At 40.1% G+C, this 22,314-nt stretch overlaps 1 protein-coding gene across 1 annotated transcript in view; it reads left to right on the forward strand.

The window, feature by feature from the left end:
* The window catches only part of cacna1ba (calcium channel, voltage-dependent, N type, alpha 1B subunit, a), a 167,766-nt gene that overhangs the window by 92,173 nt on the left and 53,279 nt on the right, over positions 1–22,314 (forward strand). Inside the window, 11 exon segments of the mRNA XM_062562322.1 lie at positions 8,025–8,121; positions 8,323–8,483; positions 8,605–8,742; positions 11,394–11,595; positions 12,795–12,959; positions 13,269–13,379; positions 13,454–13,537; positions 17,506–17,511; positions 18,387–18,503; positions 19,931–19,996; positions 20,140–20,231. Coding sequence (XP_062418306.1) covers positions 8,025–8,121; positions 8,323–8,483; positions 8,605–8,742; positions 11,394–11,595; positions 12,795–12,959; positions 13,269–13,379; positions 13,454–13,537; positions 17,506–17,511; positions 18,387–18,503; positions 19,931–19,996; positions 20,140–20,231 — 1,239 coding nt within the window.

Raw genomic sequence — 22,314 nt, forward strand, 5'->3', positions numbered from 1 at the left:
TGTAAATAACTGAGCAAGTGCCAGTTATAATGCCAGTTGGGTTTGTGTGTTTCTTCAGTTCACTTGCTGAATTGAATTTCCTCCATTTTAATCCTTTACTGGAATTTATGCATCTAGTCTGTACCAACCAAAGTACATGAAATCTTACACCGTCAATGGTACAATCTATGGTGTTATCATTTAATGCAAAAATATGTTTATTTTCTTTATGTGTAAAGCATCCATAATTTTGTACCTTGTTTCCCCCGAGTAGATCGCAACAAGGTGTGACCAGGTGGGGATCTCCCTATGCCACCCTCTTCCTATACCTCATCCTAACCACTTTTCCCATATTCTACCTCTCTCACTACCACTTTCGTTATGCTTGGATAAGCTTCATGTAGAAAACCAGTTACACACAAATGTTTCCACAATTTTTTTTGTTATCTATAATTGATAAAATGATAAACCTTCACTACTCACTGTTAGTAATGTGTGTAGTTGATATTAGTATGCCCAAATTAAGTGCATACATTTATTCCTTCTTCATACGACATCATAAAGATCAGTTTGTGTTTCTAACAACAACAAAAGATGTAGCTGATGATTTTATGTGTTCTAAGTGGAAGAGATCTTACAATTACACGTCCTCCACTACAGTCTCCAGCCTAGAGTGAGACAGTAGTGGAGGAAATGTTACAAGTTTAACAATTTTGGTAATTAATACGCATTTGACTGTGTAAAGGAGACTTGGTTTATACTGCACGATCTGTAAATGTTTTTTTTGCTGGACAATTTTTTGGGGCGCCGACGTTATGGGACGGGTGGGACTCGGCGATTCCCCGGTGATTCCTCCCACTCTCGTCAGTACTTTTGCATACTTCAGATGGACATGAGGGGCTATCGGGACCTGCCTCCACTAATCGACACCCCGCCAAGAGACCCGCCCTCTTCTGACTCTGATTCACGCCCAATCAAAGCAACGATGGCAATCAACGATTACCCAATCACAGGGGGAATAGGACGAGTCTTCACAGAATTCGGGTGGGAATATTTGCATAGGATGCTGCATTGAAGACAACTTGGAAAATACGGGACAAACCCCATCTCCTATTGATTCAAAAAAGGACGCGGTGTTTCATGCTCAAATACCGGATGATTCCGTATTTTAAGGGACGGCTGCCAACCCTACTCGCTACATCCATAGAGGTTAGCGCCGCTGTTACAACGTGGAATCAGGAAGCAAAACAAACCTAAGACCTAAGTCATCATCGGAAAAATCTCTAGACGACCCAATTCAAGGCAGGGGACTACTCTGTGCTTAATGGCGCATGTCTCCGTGGCTATAACTATATGGAGAAAACCTGCAGCTAAGGTCGTGGTGGTTGACTAGCGATCATTCACTGGGCTGAACTAAAAATGTCTCCTCCGCTAATGTTTCATCTTTCCTCTATGGAATGCAAATCTCTGTACTCCATGACAGTGCTTGTCATATACCGTCCTCCAAAGCCAAACCATCTTTTCTACCCACTCAGTCCTTTCATCACCAAAATTGATAACCTTTCCCTTCATTCCGACTGTATCCCACCTGCTCTTAAGGTTGGTGTTATCTTCCCCTTAAGAAGCCCACACTGAACCCGAACAGTGTGTTGTTTCCAACTATAGACCTATCTCCAACCTTGCCTTCCCGTCTAAGGTACTAAGGTAGTTGTAGGACCAACTCAAGCACAACAACTTTCAAAAATTTCAGTCAGGATTCTGTTCATCTCACAGCACGGAAACAGCTTTGCTCAGGGTGACGAATGACCTGCTGATGCAGAATCCCCCTCACTTCTCATCCTCCTGTATCTGACTGCTGCATTTGATACAGTGGATCACATTATCCTTCTAGAGTGCCTCCACATCACCTATGGACTATCAACCTACACACTCAAATAGTTTCAGTCCTACCTATCTGGCTATCTGACTGCTCCCTGTCTCCTGTGGTGTCGCTCCTTGGCCACATCCTCTTCATCACTTACATGCTGTCCCTCGGCTGTGTCATCAGCAAACATGGAATGTCCTTTCACTGTTATGCTGATGACACACAACTCTACATCAAGATGCAGCAAACACCTCTGCAGCCATGTCATGTCTCACCACTTGACTTGGGGAGATAAAGACATGGATGAGCAACAACTTTCTCCAGCTAAAAAGCAAAACCAAAGCCCTTCTTGTCGGCACTCCACACCAGGTTCAGTCATCCTTTATTATCCATCTCACCTTTGACAGTCAGATCATACCGCTCTCCTCCACAGTTAGCAATCTTTAAGTTAGGTTTGATCCTCACCTGACCTTTAATGACCATATCAAGTACCTGTGCAAACCCTCATCTTAAAAACATCTCCAAACTCCGCCCCACTTTGACCCTGTCAGATCCAGAGAAGCTTGTCCATGCCTTTATCTACTCAAGACTGGACTACTGTGATTTACTCTTAACGGTAATCACTGGAAATATACTGAAACTACAAAACATCCAAAACAGCGCTGCCAGGATCCTGATGAGAGTTTGGAAATATCAACACATAACACCCATCCTACACTCACTACACTGGCTCCCTGGCTCATTAAGGATTGACTACAGTTCTACTACTCACTCATGAATACATACATGGACATGGACCTCCCTATCTGCAAGAACTACTCACTCCCCAAACTTCCACCCGCACCCTCCGATCTGCAAGCAGCTCGCTTCTCCGGGTTCCCAACATCAAGCTCCGCACCATGGGCGACCGGGCTTTTTGCTCGGCAGCGCCACACAAAAGTCTCTCTGACCACCTGAGGGCAGTACTGTCACTGGACTAAAAACTTACTATTTACTCTTAAGTTTTTCTCCTATGCTTTTACTAGCTTCTGCTTTGTTTGTTTTACCAATGCTTTGCTGACTGAGATGAATTGTTACCCTGAGATGAAGAGTGCATAAAAATGTATTATCATCATTATTATTATTATAATGCCGATAATACTAATGTGACTAATAATAATAATGATAGCAGCAGCAGGTGCCATGACAGGAGGCAGGATCTAGATAGAAATAATATCTATTTTAGACCTAGGAGACGAGAAAGCACAAAAACTCTGGGGAAGAAGCTGAATTAGTGACGTGCATTGTTGGGAAGGGTGTAGTGGTATTGTTTTGGTGTGCAACTAAATAACTTACATCAATAAAATTATTAATTAAAGCTGCAAGCAGCGATGAACGGCAGCGGTCAGCAGGACACGCGGCCAAAAAGAGACTAAAGAGACAAAATAAATCACTCTTGGGGCTGGTATTCAAACCTCAGTCTGTGGTTTCATAAACAGAATCCATCAACACTAGGCTATTGCCGAGCTGCAAAAGACTTGCAAAAGTAAATGAAATGTAGGATCACCTTCGTTCAGTCAAGGCAAAGGACGACAGCTAATCACACCACTTTTGCTCCGTCAAGAAATATTAATCTTTTAACTACACACACTGGATGACCACGTGGCTGTCTTTCTGAAGAGAGCTTTGCTTAATTAATGAATTAATACATTTCGTAAGATACGCTTCTCCTCCAGGTCATTATATATTGGTAAATTCAAATTGAATCAGTTAAGCCATGTACTTTCAGCTAAAAGTAATATTGCAATCTTAAGGCAGAGGAGATTCCAGCAATGTTGTCAATGGATTGTCAATTCAGGTTGATAACTTGTCTACCTGGAGGGTATTGCACAAAAGTAGAATAAAGAAATCCAGGCTAAGTGATAAAGCTCTGCTTGACTTAGTGTGACCTGCTCATCGCAGCTTAATCGGTTGCATGTTTGCCGAGTCGCGCTGAGAAGGAGGCGCGGACTGTGGAAATCCTCTTTGGTGTAACACATTCTTCTGTGGCCAGGGAAGGTAATGAAGATGTGTGCCAAGGAATAGCCTCTAGCGTCTGAAAGCACGTCTTAATATCAGCGCTTCTTCATCCAACACATTGTTCAGAAGTGAACATCATGGTGCAGGAAGAAACACCGGTGAATGGGACTTTATAAATCGCCCTCATCACAATTTAGTCAGTTTACAATTGTTCACTGCGCAGTTTCGCCCACCAGCAACCTCCCCCCTAACCCCGCCCCGTCGGGCGGTCCGTCTGGAACGACTATACCACCCGGTGGTATTTCAACGTGATTATAATCCGTCGGACCTTCTTATGGTCCGCGAAATATTGTGAAAACGGCCCGTGAGGTAAGAAGTTTCGGACCACCGATCTAAACATCTGCAATAGTAGAGTTTAAAACCAAACTGGTGACAGCAATAGTGACAAGTGATGCATGTTAATAAAAACAAATTAGAACACATTCAGAAGCCAACGGAATAACTGTTAAACCCGTTTGTTTTGGGTCAAAGCGGCAGCTGATTTAACACATGAGGCTGCAGGATTAATCTTAGCCTGGCTCTTAGCCTGGTCTGGGGCAGGCTAGCTTCAAAGAATAAATCGCCATGGTTACTTGGCCGGGTTTGATTCAACCTGCTTTCGTGCAACCAAGTCAGAGCTAAATTCCTCCAGGATAACCTGGATAGCCCGAATTAATCCCTTATCCGGGTTTCGTGCAATAGCTCTCTGGGCTCACTTTGATCCAATTCTGTATAAACTATAAATAAAACCATAAGAGCCTAAGTAAGATATTAGTGAACCTCTAAAGTGTGAAAGTTAAGCCATTAACCGCACCAAGGAGAGTAAACTGGATCCCTTTGTTATATCAGCCAGACATGCGGTTAAAAAGAGAAGAAAAAAACATTAATACTTGAATGAAACCCGGTTCTACTGCTTGGTTGACTTGTAGATAACCACGCGGCCATCAGGGCAGAGAGTACGATCTGTTGGGACTATTTATTTGCAGTTATTTAGCTATTTGTTCTTGTTGTTTTTGTTATTTTTTAATTATTTAGGTTGATATAATATTAATACTAACAGTTTGAGTAGTCAATTTAATAACATTTTTCGTCATTATAGTTTTTGATGCAATAAATGTGAAGTGCAAAAATAGAGGGAATATTCACGCCAAAAAAAATATAACTGACTTCCTGTTTTAAAGCATAGTCCCCTGAGACTTTTTTAAGTCTCCCTGTAATACATTTGTTCAAAAATCACCATACTTACATACAAGGTCAAACACGGTGCCGACGCTGCTTTGTCGAAAACTTACAGGGGGCGCTATAGAGGCAATTTACAACTTTTGCACCAAAACTCCACATCAGGTGGAAGACCGCGTCATCACGGCAACAACGTTTTTTCAAAAACTCCCAATATTCACTTCATCACAGTCTTAAGGCTTATATTCACAGATTTCAAGTGGATCAGATTAAAGGGATAGGAGATAGACTTCTAATCCAATAGGTGGCGCTATACTTTTTCGAAAATCACTGCATAGGAATACTTCTAGGCCTACACTAGCATCATGAATAAACATTTCTAGCCAGAAATATTAATGTTACTTGGAGTTATAACAAATTATATTTTCCAGGAAATCGTCCAAAATTGACCAAACTGGACGCAAGCTCACGCCCAGGTAGTTTTACAAAAACACCAAGGGTGTCAGGATCAACTTGCCTGATTTTGAAATTGATCGGATGTAAACTCTCTGAGTTCGTTCGTTCGTTCCTTTGTAAATCCAAAAAACAATGGAAATATACAGAGAATCACTATAGCGCCACCTAATGTTCAAATATTCTTACAATATTTGGGAATGTTCTTAGACCGAATCTGAACATCCTTAAGATTTGGTGAGGACAGGCCTTATACTTTTTAAGTTATAGGTCTTTCCTTTTTAGGCCACACCCCTTACAAAGTTCATTGGTCCATAACTTTAATGAAAAATTTAACTTTTGACGGCATTCAGCTAAGGATCATTTTGCTGAAGATTTCATAAGAATCGGACCAAGCTTCTGGGAGGAGTTCGCGAAAAAATGTGTTTTTCACAAAATTCTAAATGGCGGAAGAAATCGGTAGGCGCATTCGCATGCTATGATTGACTTCTTTGTAGAGCACATCCGAGAGCACCTGTGTGCAAAGGTTCAAGTCAATCGGCAAAAGTGGGAAAATATTTCCCCAGAGGGAGCACTATTTGGGTTTTTACGGGCACTAGAGAGCATTTTTCATCCCCTAATTGCAGAAGCCCAAGAATATCTAAATCTTTCGCACTTCTGAAGCGCATGCAAAAATGCAAGAGTTTCTGAATATGATAAAGGCCCCAAAAGTGCGATTGAAGTGGCAAAAAAATAATAATAATAATTCTTCGAAACTCATTAGGGCTTCACCCGACTTTTAGTCGGATCAGGCCCTAATAAAACCTTGAGTTGGATGCCTTCAGCCTCAGCTCCAAGGCTGAACTTTGGAGTGGAAGAAGTTGAGAACATTGAGCGTTCCTCCTGCTCAGACATGAATTCATCCTGGATCTGTAAGACAAATAATGAAATAGAGCAACACGCATTACACATGGTTCTTAATGCTGTGTTCTCACCAAAGTAGCTTACTCTAGCTAACTCTGGTTTGAAAAGTCAATGCACTGATGCAAATAACGAGTGACTGAACAATTCGCCTCACGTCCCTTTCTATGTCCCGACGTCTTCACATCACGTAGGAAAGCAGAGTAGAGACAAATAACATCAAATAGCCCTCGACTAAGCTCACGTGACTAAAGCGCGTCTGGTTTGGACACAGCGTTATAACGTGCGGATTACTGCTTAACAGTTGCCCTTAATGACTGACCTGAAACCAGCGATAACAGGCAGCTCGGTGTGACGCCAGGACCATCGCAACCATAACCTCACTGCAGTAGAGCACAGAATGATGGCAGTTTGAATCTCCTGCTGGCGCTCAGGACCAGGAACGTTAACGTTACGTTACTAATGCCGGTGAACATGTGATAGTTAACAAGACACGGGCCACAGCGTGAACAAAACACATTAACACACTATAACTTAATATAACGTCGGGTTTTAGCACTCTTGGTTAGTTTCTCTCACTGACTATTCTCCAGAAATGTAACGTTAACGTTTAGTTAGTTTCGCTGACGTTTAATGCCACATGGTCTAACCGGGCTGCTTTTAACAGCTTGTCATGTTAAAGTTACTCATCAGACGACGTGCAGGGATATTCATATAACTCATATTCCTCATTATCTTATAGAGTTGAGCCGGATACTTGGCTGAAACGAGTATCCGGTACGGATAAAGCACTTTCTCTGAGTATGAGTATTATACGAGTAATACGAGTCAATATCTGTGCTTGGATAGAATAAAAGTCCTCATTGGGTAGCTGTCTGTGTCTGCGTTCTGTGATTGGCTGGTAGTCACAGCGCCCCTCCCCTACACACATACTGTCTATTGTGTTGCTGTGTCCCGCTCGGCTCACTCAGCCACAGAACTCCTCTCTCCCTCCCTCAGTCAGCAGGTTTGCGGGTCTTAATATCTTAATAATACTTAATATCGACGTGACTGAATCTTTTCAAAGTGAAGATTTTGAATATTTTGTGAAACGAACACAATGTGGTCACGTTCATCTTGCAAACGTAAAACTATATTGTAGATATAACATTTTGCAATCAAGTAAATTGGACAGCCAGCCCATATCATTTTGTATTACGTAAATTATCACCGTTCAACTAATATAACATAAACCGTAAAACATTAACATCCCTGTTCAACTAATGTAACCAATGTTTGGTTTAAATTTAACAACAGTCATAGATTGCTTTCTCATTCTAACAGAGCCAAGCCCGCTAGTTTTCTGATGCTTCCAGTCTAAGATGGACAAGGCTGCGAACTACATCCCGACTCCTGCTCTGCATTTAAGATAGATTTCTCATCAAAATAGTGTTCTTTATATCAAAATAGCCTCTTTCAATGGGCCTCATTAATCCATCCCATTTTAAACAAATCTGTCAAAATGACAAACATCACGTTAAAGTAAGGACTGGTGTGCTGTTTATTAACAATTTAGAAACAATCTGATGAAGTCAATGTTTCTTTGTGATCTAAAAGTCTATGCTATCCACAGGGGGACCAAAGGGAAGGACATCAGCACAATCAAGTCATTGAGGGTTCTCAGAGTGCTCAGGCCTCTAAAAACCATCAAACGTCTTCCAAAGCTCAAGGTTCTATTCTTTAATTGTATTAATTAACGTCAGATGATCTTAATATCAACGTGATAGGTCAGATGTTTATGCTACGCTTCTCTTTCTCAAGTTTACTGGCAAATAGATGATAGTTAATTGATGATATTGAACAATTTTCTAAATGATTTTCCAATTGTTTTCCGTAATATAAATGTGTGTGCCTGTTCTCTGTTTTGGCAGGCGGTGTTTGACTGTCTGGTCAATTCATTAAAGAATGTGCTGAACATCCTCATAGTTTACATCCTCTTCATGTTCATCTTTGCGGTCATCGCGGTTCAGCTCTTTAAGGGAAAATTCTTCTACTGCACAGACGAGTCCAAGAGCCTCGAGAAGGACTGCAAGTTAGTCTAAAATATTTCTCCTTTTTTATTTCATAGACCTTGAAGCGATTGGTGTTGTCAAAACTGAACGATGTTCCGGTCCAACCCAACTCAGCCTTATTTATGCTTTCATGTCTTCCAGAGGGCAGTTTCTTGACTACGACCAAGATGAGGTGGCCCCCATGCCCAGGGAGTGGAAGAAATATGAGTTCCACTATGACAATGTCCTTTGGGCCTTCCTGACCCTCTTCACGGTCTCCACTGGGGAGGGCTGGCCAACGTAAGCAGAATTGGTTGAAGTTACAGTACAAATACGTGAAAAACTGTTATAGTTGAAACTATGCCTACCGATGGTAGATTAGAGTACATTTTACCTGACTCCATATGTTTAAAAGGCTTTGATCTACTAGGGGGAAATGGACCTTTAATAAGTGTATTCAACCATAAGGATACAAACCCACTAGAACAAGAAAGCACAATTTCATCAAATAAGCTGATTTACTTGCTACTGATAAGAACCATTATAAGTACAATTACAGTGCTACAATTTGTATTGTTTTTTGTCAAGGTATAGTCTGAAGAGGTGTGTTTTTAGTCTGGGGTGGAAGATGGCTCATTCCACCATTTAGGAGCCAGGACAGCAAGGTCTTGTCGAGTGTTCTCAGTGAGGGAGAAACAAGCAGTTTGGCAGAACTAACTAATGTCTTAGGAAGAGGAGCTTCCTCTGTTCCTCTGTTTACAACAACCTGAATACCGCACAGGGCGGAGATGCGGCGTGTGTTTCCAGTGCTGGCCCCTGACAAAGCCAACCATGGCAACAGTCATTGTGAGCACTCTAACGCAAAAATCCTGAGACAGGCTCATGAAAAGATGGTGTAAAACAGGGGTGTCAAACTCATTTCAGGTTGGGGCCAGATACTGCCCACTTCGACCGAAAGCAGGCCACTGACGACTGGTACGGGTGCGCGCACTGATGGTCCGACCGCCAAATTGCTGACGGAGGGGGGGGGGGGTGGCGCTGCCGATCCGACCGGCGAACGGCACAGCCAAGGGTTCGCTGACCCGGCGTACGCACTCCGGCGGCGGGCCGCACTGGATGCCCCGGCAGGCCGTATGTGGCCCGCGAGTTTCACATATGTGGTCTAAAAGAAAATCTGTATGAGAGGACAGTTCAAATGGAAGTGAAAAGAATTTAAATTGTGCAGTGGGATGCTGTTTTTTAATTTTTTTAAACCACTATGTTTATACGTAATTTCATGTTTAATTGTTTTATTTTTATTGAGCCACCCAAAGAAAGCATTTCACATGATTGTACTTATATAAGTAGAGTGACATTAAACAACTTGAGTGGCTAGCGTGAATGAGTCGTGTCAGGGAACGGTTTCGGCATGACTTCATCAGAAGTTCCTATTGCATTTGGCCAACCAGGATTGGAACTGAATGTGTCAGTGTCAGGTAAGGTAGGAGCCGTCACCTGTGAAGAGGACTTGACATTACGCCGCCAGTCATTTAAAAAACACTCACCTCTTTTCTGCTATAAATAAGCAAGGAGGATGCCAGAGTGAGTGAGTCACCAATACTACTTTGACAACCCGGGTTTACTGACTTAAAGTTATGTTTTATTTCATATAGGGCCGGGACTTTAGCGCGTTAATTACGATTAATTAATTACGATGTGAATTAAGATTAATTAATTACACAAAAAATAACGCATTAAACATTTTTTACGCATATTTACACTTATTTTTTTGCACCGATTATACTGGAGCACCAACTAGTGTTCATGACTTCAGACAACAAACCACAGCGAACATGAACGAAGAAGCTGACGAGACCGTGTCGGGTGGCCCCGTGAATGGGAAATCTTATTATAATAAACACACGGATGGAAGCGTCAATAAGTGCATAGTTGTGTGCAAGCTATGCAACAAGGAATTCACATCGAGCCTCAAGTATCACCTCAACGCAAAACAATTAGCATCTAGCGTGGACGTTAGCCCGACTTCCGAGTACAAGGACCCACACCCAACCCGCACTGCACCAGATGACTGGTTTAAGGAGCAGGGTAACTAAGTCCACGTCTGAAAAAATAACCAATGTTCTGAATGTACTTGAAAGTATTGGTCTACTTAAATAAAACCTAGTTTACAGAAGGTCTACTTACCTATAGGCTACCTGAATTTCTGAAAGTACTATATTTCTAAATATGCTATTGCTACACTGGAATTGGTTAAACAAAAATAAAAATCCATGTGAAAAAAATGACTTCTCACTGTTCTCAGGTCAAATATTTATACGATTAAAATGTGATTAATTTCGATTAATTAATTACAAAGCCTCTAATTACTTAGATTAATATTTTTAATCGAGTCCCGGCCCTAATTTCATAGCATTTGTTTCAGCTGTCATGGGGACATCAAACCTGGGAAAGGTGTGTGATGAGGCCCAACCTTCTGAATTAAGACCCCCCTGTGAGAATGTGCATGTAACATCTGGTGGTGCAAACCCTTTAACTAGAAGCTAAAGGCACAGAAAGCTGATCACTTTTCCCAATGCTTTTGGAACCAAAAGATGTATGACTTATACACGGTATAACGTGTGTTACCACTGATGCTGACATATGGCAGGGACAAGGACACATGGTCAACTTGAGGTTGTGAACCTGTGGTTAGGTTGTGAACTTATTCTCAAACATTTCCCGGAGAGAACTTTGTACAAGTTTGGACCAGTGAAAGCATTTTAATCTCAGCCACACATATAGCTGAGGCCAGAGACATCTAGCTGTCTATAAAGTCACCTGTTCCAGTGGTTCACAAAGACTGAAAGAGTTTCGGTCTGATCTTTAGCACTGGCACCTTGGAAAATAACATTACAGTCTGGTGCTAATGTGTCTCACCTCATGGCTGTTGTGTTCTGCTACTCTCTCTACAGTGTTTTGAAGCACTCTGTGGATGCTACCTTTGAAGACATGGGTCCCAATCCAGGCTACCGGATAGAAATGTCCATCTTCTATGTAGTTTACTTTGTGGTCTTCCCTTTCTTTTTTGTGAACATCTTTGTCGCTCTCATCATCATCACCTTCCAGGAGCAAGGAGACAAGGCCTTATCTGAGTGCAGCTTGGAAAAGAATGAGGTAAAAGAGCAAAATTGCATAATGAAGATATCACAAATGCCATTAACGCTTTTACATAATTTCGCCATTCTAAGGCTGGATATTCCTAGATGTTAAGACATCTAGACACCGGAGCACAGTGTCTCTTCATGAACAGCTATGCATGTTTTATCTGGTTCGAATCATCAGTCCTGGCTAAATAACATGATAACTTTAGCCAGTGGAGTAAGTGTAAAACAATATTCCATACAAATTTGTCCAGAACTTATGTGATCTGCTTATAGATACATACTTAGTCGGTTTTCACAGAATTATGGATTCAATCTATTGTTTTTGCAATGAGATACGGCTCCGCGCAGCTGGGCTTCCTGCTTTTGTCTCTTTGTCAGTGTCATTCGGCGCTATATCCATTTTTCTTTAAGTTGCTGCGAGAAAGCTGTCAATCAATTTGGATTTTGGATCAGACGTTTTACATGAGGCCTTCACAAAAGCCTTCTCTACAGTATTTTATCCTTACTCTATTAAATTGAAACTCATGTTTTTATAAATGTCTGAGATTTATAGGGCTGTGTGTGACATTTTTGAAGGTTAATCTCAAAACACACTTTTTTGTGTGTAATATTGATATATTTATTCACCAGTAGCATATAAACTGGTTGTTACACATCATAGCACTCACAGGGGTTCTCCTTTATTCCCAGAAAATAGTACAAATAGTCAAATTAGTTTCAGAGTTATTACTCTTTTTATTATACGGGTGCCATTTTCAAGCACAGGCCTAAAAACTGCTCTTGTTCTATTAGGTAAAATGCATCAAATGAACTTTGCCTCTTCCATGACTTTGCACGTCTTGGATTAAAATAAAACAATTTAATCCATAGTTTTCCTCATTACAGACATATTATTAAGAGAAAAGTTCAGACAGGACAACTGGGCATATTTGTTCTGTTATATCATAGAGTAGTATCTGGCTTAGCAGTTTCAAATTATGAACAACTCTTGTTTTTCAAGGTTTTACCCTATCAGCTTTTACAGCTGAAAGTTCATTTAATTGTTGGAATGCTTTTTAGCAATGCATTTTCTAGTTCTTATGAATAATTCAATAACACCTGGGACTCAAATGCATGTTCGGTTATCCAAAGCAAGTGAACGCATTTAGACAAGAGCAGCTCCTGTCAAGTAAATTACAGTTTAACTGAGATGTGGTTTCTGTTTTACAGAGGGCTTGTATTGACTTTGCCATAAACGCCAGACCTCTGACACGCTACATGCCTCAGGACCAACAATCCTTTCAGTATAGGATGTGGAAGTTTGTGGTCTCACCCCCATTTGAATATTCCATCATGATCATGATTGCTCTCAATACAATAGTACTCATGATGAAGGTAAGAGGTTTTAGAGAGGATATTAATGATTCAATGCAGAGTTATTGTCAAATGTAGTCGGCCCTGGATTCATTAGCTCAGGAAAGTGATTTTGAGATAGATGTTTGGATTGGTAGAGTGAATTTAAAGGTACTGCCAGCAGCAAGTTAGCATAGCAAAAAGATTGGAGCAAGGCTGCTAGCTAAGCTACTGTTAGTAAACATGTTGTTTGCTGTACCTTTAATTCTTAACAGTGGTATTAAATTATCTACAGAATAACTATCAATAAGCATTATTTCCCAAACTTGATAATTTGCCCCTGCCTTTCAGTTCCATGGAGCTCCAGACTTCTATGAAGCAATGCTGAGGAACCTTAACATAGTCTTCACAACCCTTTTCTCTCTGGAGTGTATCCTCAAGATCATTGCGTTTGGTCCGTTGGTGAGTAACATTCATGAAATAACTTTCAATATTCTGACTAATAAAGAAGAACTTATGAACTGTTGTTTTTACAGAACTACTTAAGGGATGCCTGGAATGTGTTTGACTTTGTCACAGTGTTGGGCAGCATCACTGACATCCTGGTGACAGAAATCAACGTAAGAGCACTTACGCCACCCTCACTTCAACAAGGCTTACATATAGACAAATATTATATTCATCATACCACACATCTGCCATGGTAATGAGCTGTGCTAAGATGAACAAAGAAGGCAGCGGTTCAGACAGATTTATACTACAGAAAGGAGGAATTCTCATACTGGAGGGAATATTAAATGTGACCTCTGTGTTGATCTTTGTGTTTATTAGTATTAGTATTGATTGTTTATTTATTGATTGCAGGCATTTCCTGGGCCTTGTTCCTCGTACATGGTTCCCATGTCCCATTATCTAGCTCAAATTAACGAGATGATTGATGTCAGGTTGTCTCGGTTCTTCAAAGGCTGATCCGCGCTCAAACTGTCTCGTTAGTTTGAAACACATGTCAGTCATCGGGATAATCGTGCGTGCGCGTCCTACGTTAGAAGGCGGAAGAGTCGATCACCAAAACCAAGATTTTTTTAACAGTGCAACAGCAAATTAACTTTAGGAAGATCGTCTTTTTTTTCCGCTGACGAGCAGGAGATGATCATGAAAGCATGTAAAGAAATAATCATCTGCTTCTCTAAAGGTTTCTCCCTTTTATTCTCATTGAATGTTTTTTCATTTTTTGGGGAGTTTTTGTAAGGGTTTCTAGACAGAGGCTGTCACGTGACTGTAAAGCCCTGTGAGGCAAATTTGCAATAATGTGCTATACAAAATAAAATTAAATGAATCATATAATCATGGCAAAAACTGACACCGCCCCCCTGCGAGGTCTTCAAGCTCGACAAAGTATTGCAGACAAGTTAACGTTAAATCTAGGTATGATGTATAGGCTCATTTTCAGTGCACTCTCATCAATCAGATTATATTTCTTTAAATTTGCCTGCTTGCAGTAGGCTTCATGGAATGCATCATCATCCAATGAGAATAATGATCTCAACTCTTTCAGAATAAGTAGATAAAAACACGCCCAAACTACTTGATACAAATTAAGTTACGAGGATATATCAGGATATGTATCAGTTTATGTATGTGTGTATATATTTGTCTAGATTACCATATAGAACTAGGATTTTTATTATGTGTGTGTGTGTGTGTGTGTGAAAATCTGTGTATGGGCTAATCAGTATATATGTATATATATTGATCATAATCAGACATTTGATCAATTGAAACAGTGAAATATGGAACATCCAGAAGAAATCGCAGAATAAACAAACAGAACTTTACGAAGAGCATGACATGCAACGGCTCTCCGGATGTTCTCTGCATTGCAACACTGTACAAACATACAACGTACAGTATGAGAGACAGTATGAGACAGTGTGTGAGACATGGGAGAGTGTGTGAGACAGTATAAGAGACAGCTTGTGAGACAGTATAAGAGAGTGTGTGGGACAGTATAAGACAGTATGCACAACAGTATGAGAGGCGGTGTGTTTAGACAGTCTGTAGGATAGTGGATGCTCGGTTGCAGTGTTCACCGCGTAACGTAATGGGGAAATCTTCTTGTAATGTCATAACGGGTGATGTCGGAAAATTCTCTCCCTATAAAACGTTAATCTAACGATGCTCCTTCATCAATGAGAAAGAGAGCTGGAGAGTGGAGAACTAATCCAGCTGGTTCAAGTTTTTCGATATGTTGCTATAGTGATTTAGTCAAACCTGCTTCGGGGTACTGAAAAGACAGGTCTACGTCATCTTATCCTGAATATTATCCGGCTAACTCAGTTAGCCACATACGATGAACGGGGCACTGCCTGTTGAGTGACCTGTATATAAATAGGTCAGAGGAGGTTTCCCCTCCTCAATATGATCAAACCAACCCACCATTGAATGTCCAATCAAAATACTCCCACCAGTACCACCAGCAGGATGGCCAAGAAATTGGTAGAAAAAATCTCCTGCTATACTCCCATTAAGCTTTGTTTATACACATGCCACTACAGCCTTCAGAGAGGATAAAAATAAGATAAACCCTGAGCAAGCATAAAAGTGTTTTTGCATGCTGTCTGGCCTTTTTGAGAATGTAGCAACTTAATGTGTGAAAAAGTGTAAGCACCAAATTACAATGAGCAAACAAACCAAACTCGTATCTCATAATCATATACTAATTGCCTTTATATAAAGATGTCAAGCCGTGGCGAGTGGTGGAATTTGGGGTAGGGCCAGCCAATCAGTTTCAAAATCCCAGTGACGATTCAATGCAAAATAAAGGTATCAAACAAGCATTATTACTTTAACATTTAATCCAAAACATAATAAGGATATCTTATTCATACAGTGATATTAAGTCACTGTATTCATATTAAGTGATATAAATATTCAGTATATGATATATATGCCATATCCTTCACGGAATGACCAGGAGACCGACTGGAGTTAGTGGAACTGAGTTTATTCAGCAAAAATCCAACAGAGAGCGGAGCAGGACTTCAACAGGTGAGAAGGTAGTTCAATCAGTAATCCAAGACTGTCCAAAGAAGAGCGCGAGTCTAAGCGTAGTGCATTAAACAAGACCAGACAAGGAGTGAATGTGCCTTTGCTGTTTATAAAGGTGGTGACTGATGAGGTGCAGGTGGTGAACTGGTGACATGGCGTAATGGCGTGCAGCTGCGTGTAATTAGTACTGAGGCGATAGTGAACGGCAGAGAGGGTTGGGTGATGAGGAATGTGAAAGAGTGGGAGGAGTGAGTGTCGGTCATGGTGGGACTCTGACAATATCGTAACTATTATAATTATACAATTACAATATACAATTATACAATATCAATCATAAATAAAATGAATTGAATTGAATATCATATAATGAATAGATTATAATAAGGTGTTTCCTCACTGCAGCTGTGTAGCGATGTTACATTGTATATGACCCATTTATTTATTTATATTTATGACCCAGTGATTGACTAAACTTCTTCTCTCTCTTGAGGCTGGCCCTAGCCCAACCAAGACATGCAGACAGGTGCAGGAAAAGAATATATTTTGCACAGATATCTTATTTTACAAATATTACTGGGTATATTCCATGTTTAAAAAACCCACGTACAAAGAAATATATATACATGAGTGGTGGCTGGCTCCTCCATGGGCCAGCGCACTACATCTGCAACTCATCCAAACAGGCCGCATAACGGCATAGTTTGGGAAAACAAAGGAAGGTGTACTGATGTCTCATTGCTAGTGGAATCGTGCAGCCCTCAGTTATGAAAACAATTTGATTCACTGCAAGAGTTCTCATTCTCATTCTGGCCGTTGTTTACATCTTCAATCCTACTTTGGTACGTACTTTCAGCAAACATTTTGCGAAGGACAGTTGCATGGCCGTGTGCTGATCGGGCAGAGATGTGTCATTGTATTGTTGAAGGTAGTCAGAGTGCGCTTGGAGATGGACGGTTAAACCTGTTTTTTTTCCTGTCTTTCAAGCTGGCGCTTACGGGTTTTCATGTGGTGTAGTTCAGGGGTATACCAGGGAGCTGAGTATGTGAATGAGACCGTTTTGCTTTTAATGGCAGCAATGGGAATGGTGGTTGTTTGAATATCCTCTTCCAGGCTGAACATTAGGGATGGTATGGATGTCATGTGTACAGTATTAAATTACTTGCTTTTCTGCTTGAATTCCCAAACACTTTCTGCACTTCTCCTTTACAATGCAACCGGTCATTATCCCAAAAAGTATTGTTACTGGTTTAACATATCTAATAGTTTATAGGAAAAGCCTTGATTCAAAATGCATTACAAATTCAAAATAAGAAGAGAAAATGCAATTTTAACTGTTATAAATGCAAGATTTACACCTACACACAGTGTATTTAGTTGTGTTATACTGTATCAGTTTGCTATATGCATGTGAATGTGCCTTTTATCCTGCCTCGCCACCCTTTTTTCTCACCTTCCTATGCAATTTGTCTCTTTTTCTCCTCATTTCTATCGTTGATTGTCATCCCCGGTGTTGCCATGACCTGGTCCCAAACACCACTAGACCACGGTGAGTGACTTTGCTTTACCATTCTCTGCTCTTGAATTTTTAACATATAAGATGAAGGAAGAACGGCAGAAAAGGATCCCTATAAAATGACAGAATCCAATGGATGTCATGTGTATAGAATGAACAATGTAATAGATGTACAGTAACCTAACGATAACCTAATCCTTGCTTACTAACAGACAAATATTAACAGGTATGCAACGCTGTCTTGTTCCTCTTGGTTACCGCTACTGCCAAATATAACTTCTGATTTTGTCAAATATGAATCAATGAGGTGCTTCTTTAAGGATCACAGCAAGATCACGTTTTAATAAGCAAAGCACATAGCCTGCTCTGGCTAAATGTCCACACCAAAGAAGGTCTACATGCTTCTAGTCTGTTAAGGATTATGCCTCCAACCTTGAATCACGCAATTTTGTGATCTATGCTCTATTTCATGTTAAAAGACTTGAATCTCTGATGCACCCAGATATTTAGGCTGCAGGTACAATTCATTTGAGTACACAAACAATTAATCTCATGGAAACTTGTATACTTTATCCATGCAAACCATATGGCTGTATATGCCTGATCAAAGTCGAATATCTTTTTATTAAATTCCCAAATGCAGAAACAAACAACGGATAAATACAATACGTGACTAACGAAATGAATAAGTAACGTTACTATTGTGACCACATTCATCTGTACTGGGATTATTAATGTCTCAACACCTAGGCATTGTAAATTCTACTCAATCCCACTTGTCAAAGGGAGAGAGCAAAAAGATATTTTCTAATCAGCTGAAGTGACTCATTAAACAATTCAACCCTGATCAGTCTGTGTTTTTATCTGTGATTTCTAAGTGGATTTGATGTCCCGTTTGCATCTAACAGGACAAACTGCTGAACCTGAGCTTCCTGAGGCTCTTCAGAGCTGCTCGGCTCATCAAGCTGCTAAGACAGGGCTACACCATTCGCATCCTGCTGTGGACCTTTGTCCAGTCCTTCAAGGTACTCATTATCAGATAAACACTGACATGTACACTTTCCCAAACAGGAATTTTCCTTAACAATTTTACAGAGAAACACATTTATTTTATAGATTTTCTCTGTATAATTACGATCAAAAACCTTCAATACAGTGATATCAACAAATGTTTTGCAATAAAACAATATTATATTTGTCCTGTAGTTGCCAGCCAATCACAGGGCTAAAACAGACACAAACAACCATTCACACTCGCATCCACTCACCAACAGTCAATTTAGAGTAACCATTTACATTTTTGGGGGAGAACATGCACTGTGGCGTAGTCATACACAGGACCTTCTTACTCTGAGGCGACAGTGCTAACCACCACACCACCATGTTGATATAAATGCGGACATATATAAACTATATATATACATGCGCATATATAAAATACCCTTTATTAAAGGTGTTTCATCGAAATACTACAGGACAAATCTTTTCTTTTCTGTGTAAAATTGTTATGGAAAATTCCTGTAAATTTATGGTTCTCGCACTGTATTTTAATTAAGTTATTTTACGTTCATTTTATGGTTTTTGTTTGGAAGACAGTTTTTGAATGTCATTTAGGAAAACAGTAAAATACTTACAGTATTTCTTCCGTAAAAAATGAGAAAAACATTTAATTTGTCATTATTAGCATAGTACTTAAATTTACAGTTGGACTGTTAATTTACCGATAATATCTTTATTTTTAAAGAGTTTTGCACATAATTTTAAAAAACAGAAAAATTACTGTAAAATTATAAAGTTATTTTCTGTAAAAATAGGATCTTTTTTTACAGTGTACTATGTGTTTGCACAACGGCTGCCTCAAAACATCATGTGTCCGTTGTGGACGGTGGAGCATTGTTTATGCATATACACTGGATTCGTCCAAATATTTTTCTTGGGAGAGCAGTAGATCCAGCTGTGCGTCAAGCTTGTCACTTGACTGACAACTTGCCGCATATGAATGTACACAATCATGACTCAACTGATAATTTTGTCTATTGCAAGAATAGATATTTGAAGGGAAGTGGACAGTGTTTAAGGCACAATTCATTCATCCACCACTGGTGTTTCCTTTAGCAATACCCCACAACCCTGGGTATTGTCTTGGCCTCGTTCTCATGAACAGGAACATAACATAATGGATTCAGCTACACCGTTTTTACAACTTTTAGAACCTAATTATTTTAATAAAGGGCTAGTCAAGTATTCTTGATGGTAAGTTGATTTACCTCAAAAGAACATGTTGAGTATGAGGAAGTATATCTCCAGCAGCTGCCACTAACTGTTTAGGATCCTAACCAAAGACAGTCCAATGACACAAACATGTCCCCCCCATCAAAACGCTTGTGTGTATTTTAGTCAAGGAGGGATTTATGATGACTATTATTAATTACACGTGTTTCCTGTCCTTTAGGCCCTGCCTTATGTTTGCCTTCTGATTGCTATGCTGTTCTTCATTTATGCCATCATTGGGATGCAGGTGAGAAATGCCGCTCTGCTGTGGTAAGAGAGGTCATAATATTCATGTAGTTGTTCATCATTGAAGTGATTTGGCCCAAATGTGAAAAACTTCTTTTGCACACAAAAGACCCACAAATCAATTTTCCTCACTGTGTGCTCTAGGTGTTTGGCAACATTGCGCTGAATGAGGATACAGCTATCAATCACCACAACAACTTTCGTACTTTCCTCCAAGCTCTCATGCTGCTATTCAGGTATAAGAGACCATGAATTTAGACCTGCTATTGGAAGACAAATACTTACTTTATAAAGGATTGTATTTTCCCACAAAACTGTACTTATAGCCAGTGGTGTAGTCTACATTTTTGTACTTGGTATACTGTGATTATCCCCTCATAGCATCACACTCACCTGTCCCAGAGCAAGTGAGGGGGGTAAAGGCACCGGCCGGTTGACAGGGGGATCGCTATAGTCATCTCCTGCAGTAAACCGTGCACGCGTGACGTTTATGAAATTTATGAATGACAGTTAGAACGTTCTGTCACAACAAGCAAAACGTTCCGTGACTTTTCCAAATGGGTATATGATGTATACCTGCGTAACATGTAGACTACACCACTGCTTGTAGCAGTAATATATACTAATCTATTATTATATGTATGATTTGATTATTAACTAGAAAATGCATTTCCTGCTGAAAATGCGTTGGAATACATAAAGCTGAAATTAATTTTAGATAGTTGCTTAAAATACAGAAATGAAAAGTAAATTAATAATTATAAAAATTGCTGAAAATACAGAAATTAGAAGAGCTGAAATGAACTTGAAAGAATTGCAAAAAAAACAAAATGTGAGAAAAAAATACAGAAATAATAAAAACTGACATTAAAAAATGTATTTTTGTAGTAATACAAATTGTAGTACTAGTCATAGTTGTACTAGTGGTAGTAGCAGTAGAAGAAGTACTAGTTTTATTAGTATTTGAAAGAGCAGTTTGTATTTTAACAAAAGCTTCATTCTGTGCTTCATGGTTAAGATACAGATAGTTATTAAAGCTGAAAAATTTGCTGAGGAGGGGGGGTGGGGTTTACCAAGTCCATTTAGTTTGAATGACAAACTAAATTGACTTGATAAAATGGATTTGTACAGCGCTTTTCTAGTCTTCTGACCACTCAAAGCGCTTTAACACGACTAGACATTCACCCATTCACACCCATTCATACACTAATGACAGGACCTACCATACACAGTGGCACCTGCCCATCAGTAACTATCATTCACACACTGTAGTCACAGCTAGAGGCGCAATGCTAGGGTTAAGTGTCTTGCCGAAGGACACATCATCATGCGGGTTAGCCGGGCCTGGGATTAAACCGCCATCCCTCTGATTGGAGGACGGCCACCCTCCCCACTCACCCACAGTCGCCCTAAGCTAAGAAAACTAAGAAGTTGTTAGTTGATGGGCCTCATCAACACACAGAAAGATTTCCCTCCATGGTGGGTTTATTTTGAAATGATGTTAGTCTGTTTACAGAAAGCATAGCTGCAGGGCTGGACTGGTAATCTGGCATACCGGGCAAAGGCCGCACTTGGGGGCCGGTCGATAGGCCTATACAATTTATTATATAAAGCAGGGCAGAGTTTAAAACAGCCATTTACACAGAATTTACACCTCAAATACAAGAGAAAAGAGTTCAGGGGGAGGGGGGGGGGTGGAGAGAACTAAATGTCCTCTGTAAGACCTGAATGCCTTCAGGTCATGTCACTGCACTAATCAGCTAATATGGATCAGCTGTGAGTCACAGACAGAGTGGGCGTGAGCGAGTATCCGTGACGGAGCAGCTGCGGTCAATAACGAGCTCACAGGGGCAGAGATAGTGATTTACACAGAATCCACACCTCAAACAAATGTCCCCTGGAGTAAAACTATGTGAAAAATAATGTGACTTTGCGAGACACAAAACTCTAGCGAACGCATTAGTATAGTTTACATGTCTCTCCGTGTTTTAAAACTGCTCTACTAGCAGTTTTAAAACACCTACCTTCTGTTTTTTTTAAAGAAATATGTCGGCAGATTTGTATTAGAGCCTATTGAGCTTGAGACAGAATTTTTCTCACTCTCGGGCTCCTCAGGACAAAAGTAAATAACTGGGATTCCATACTCGTATGAATCCGACCAGTACAAGCACCGCATCGTTTTGATCTAAAAATGAAGCTTGAAAAGTGAATATTGTGTCCATAAAGTGCCATATTTCTTTTTACTGAATTCTGAGACGGCTCCACTAAGAAATGCAATACACAATAATGTAAAACTCAGAAACGGACCCAAAAACTATT

Source organism: Pungitius pungitius, chromosome 5 (assembly GCF_949316345.1).
Source record: "Pungitius pungitius chromosome 5, fPunPun2.1, whole genome shotgun sequence".
NCBI lineage: Eukaryota > Metazoa > Chordata > Actinopteri > Perciformes > Gasterosteidae > Pungitius > Pungitius pungitius.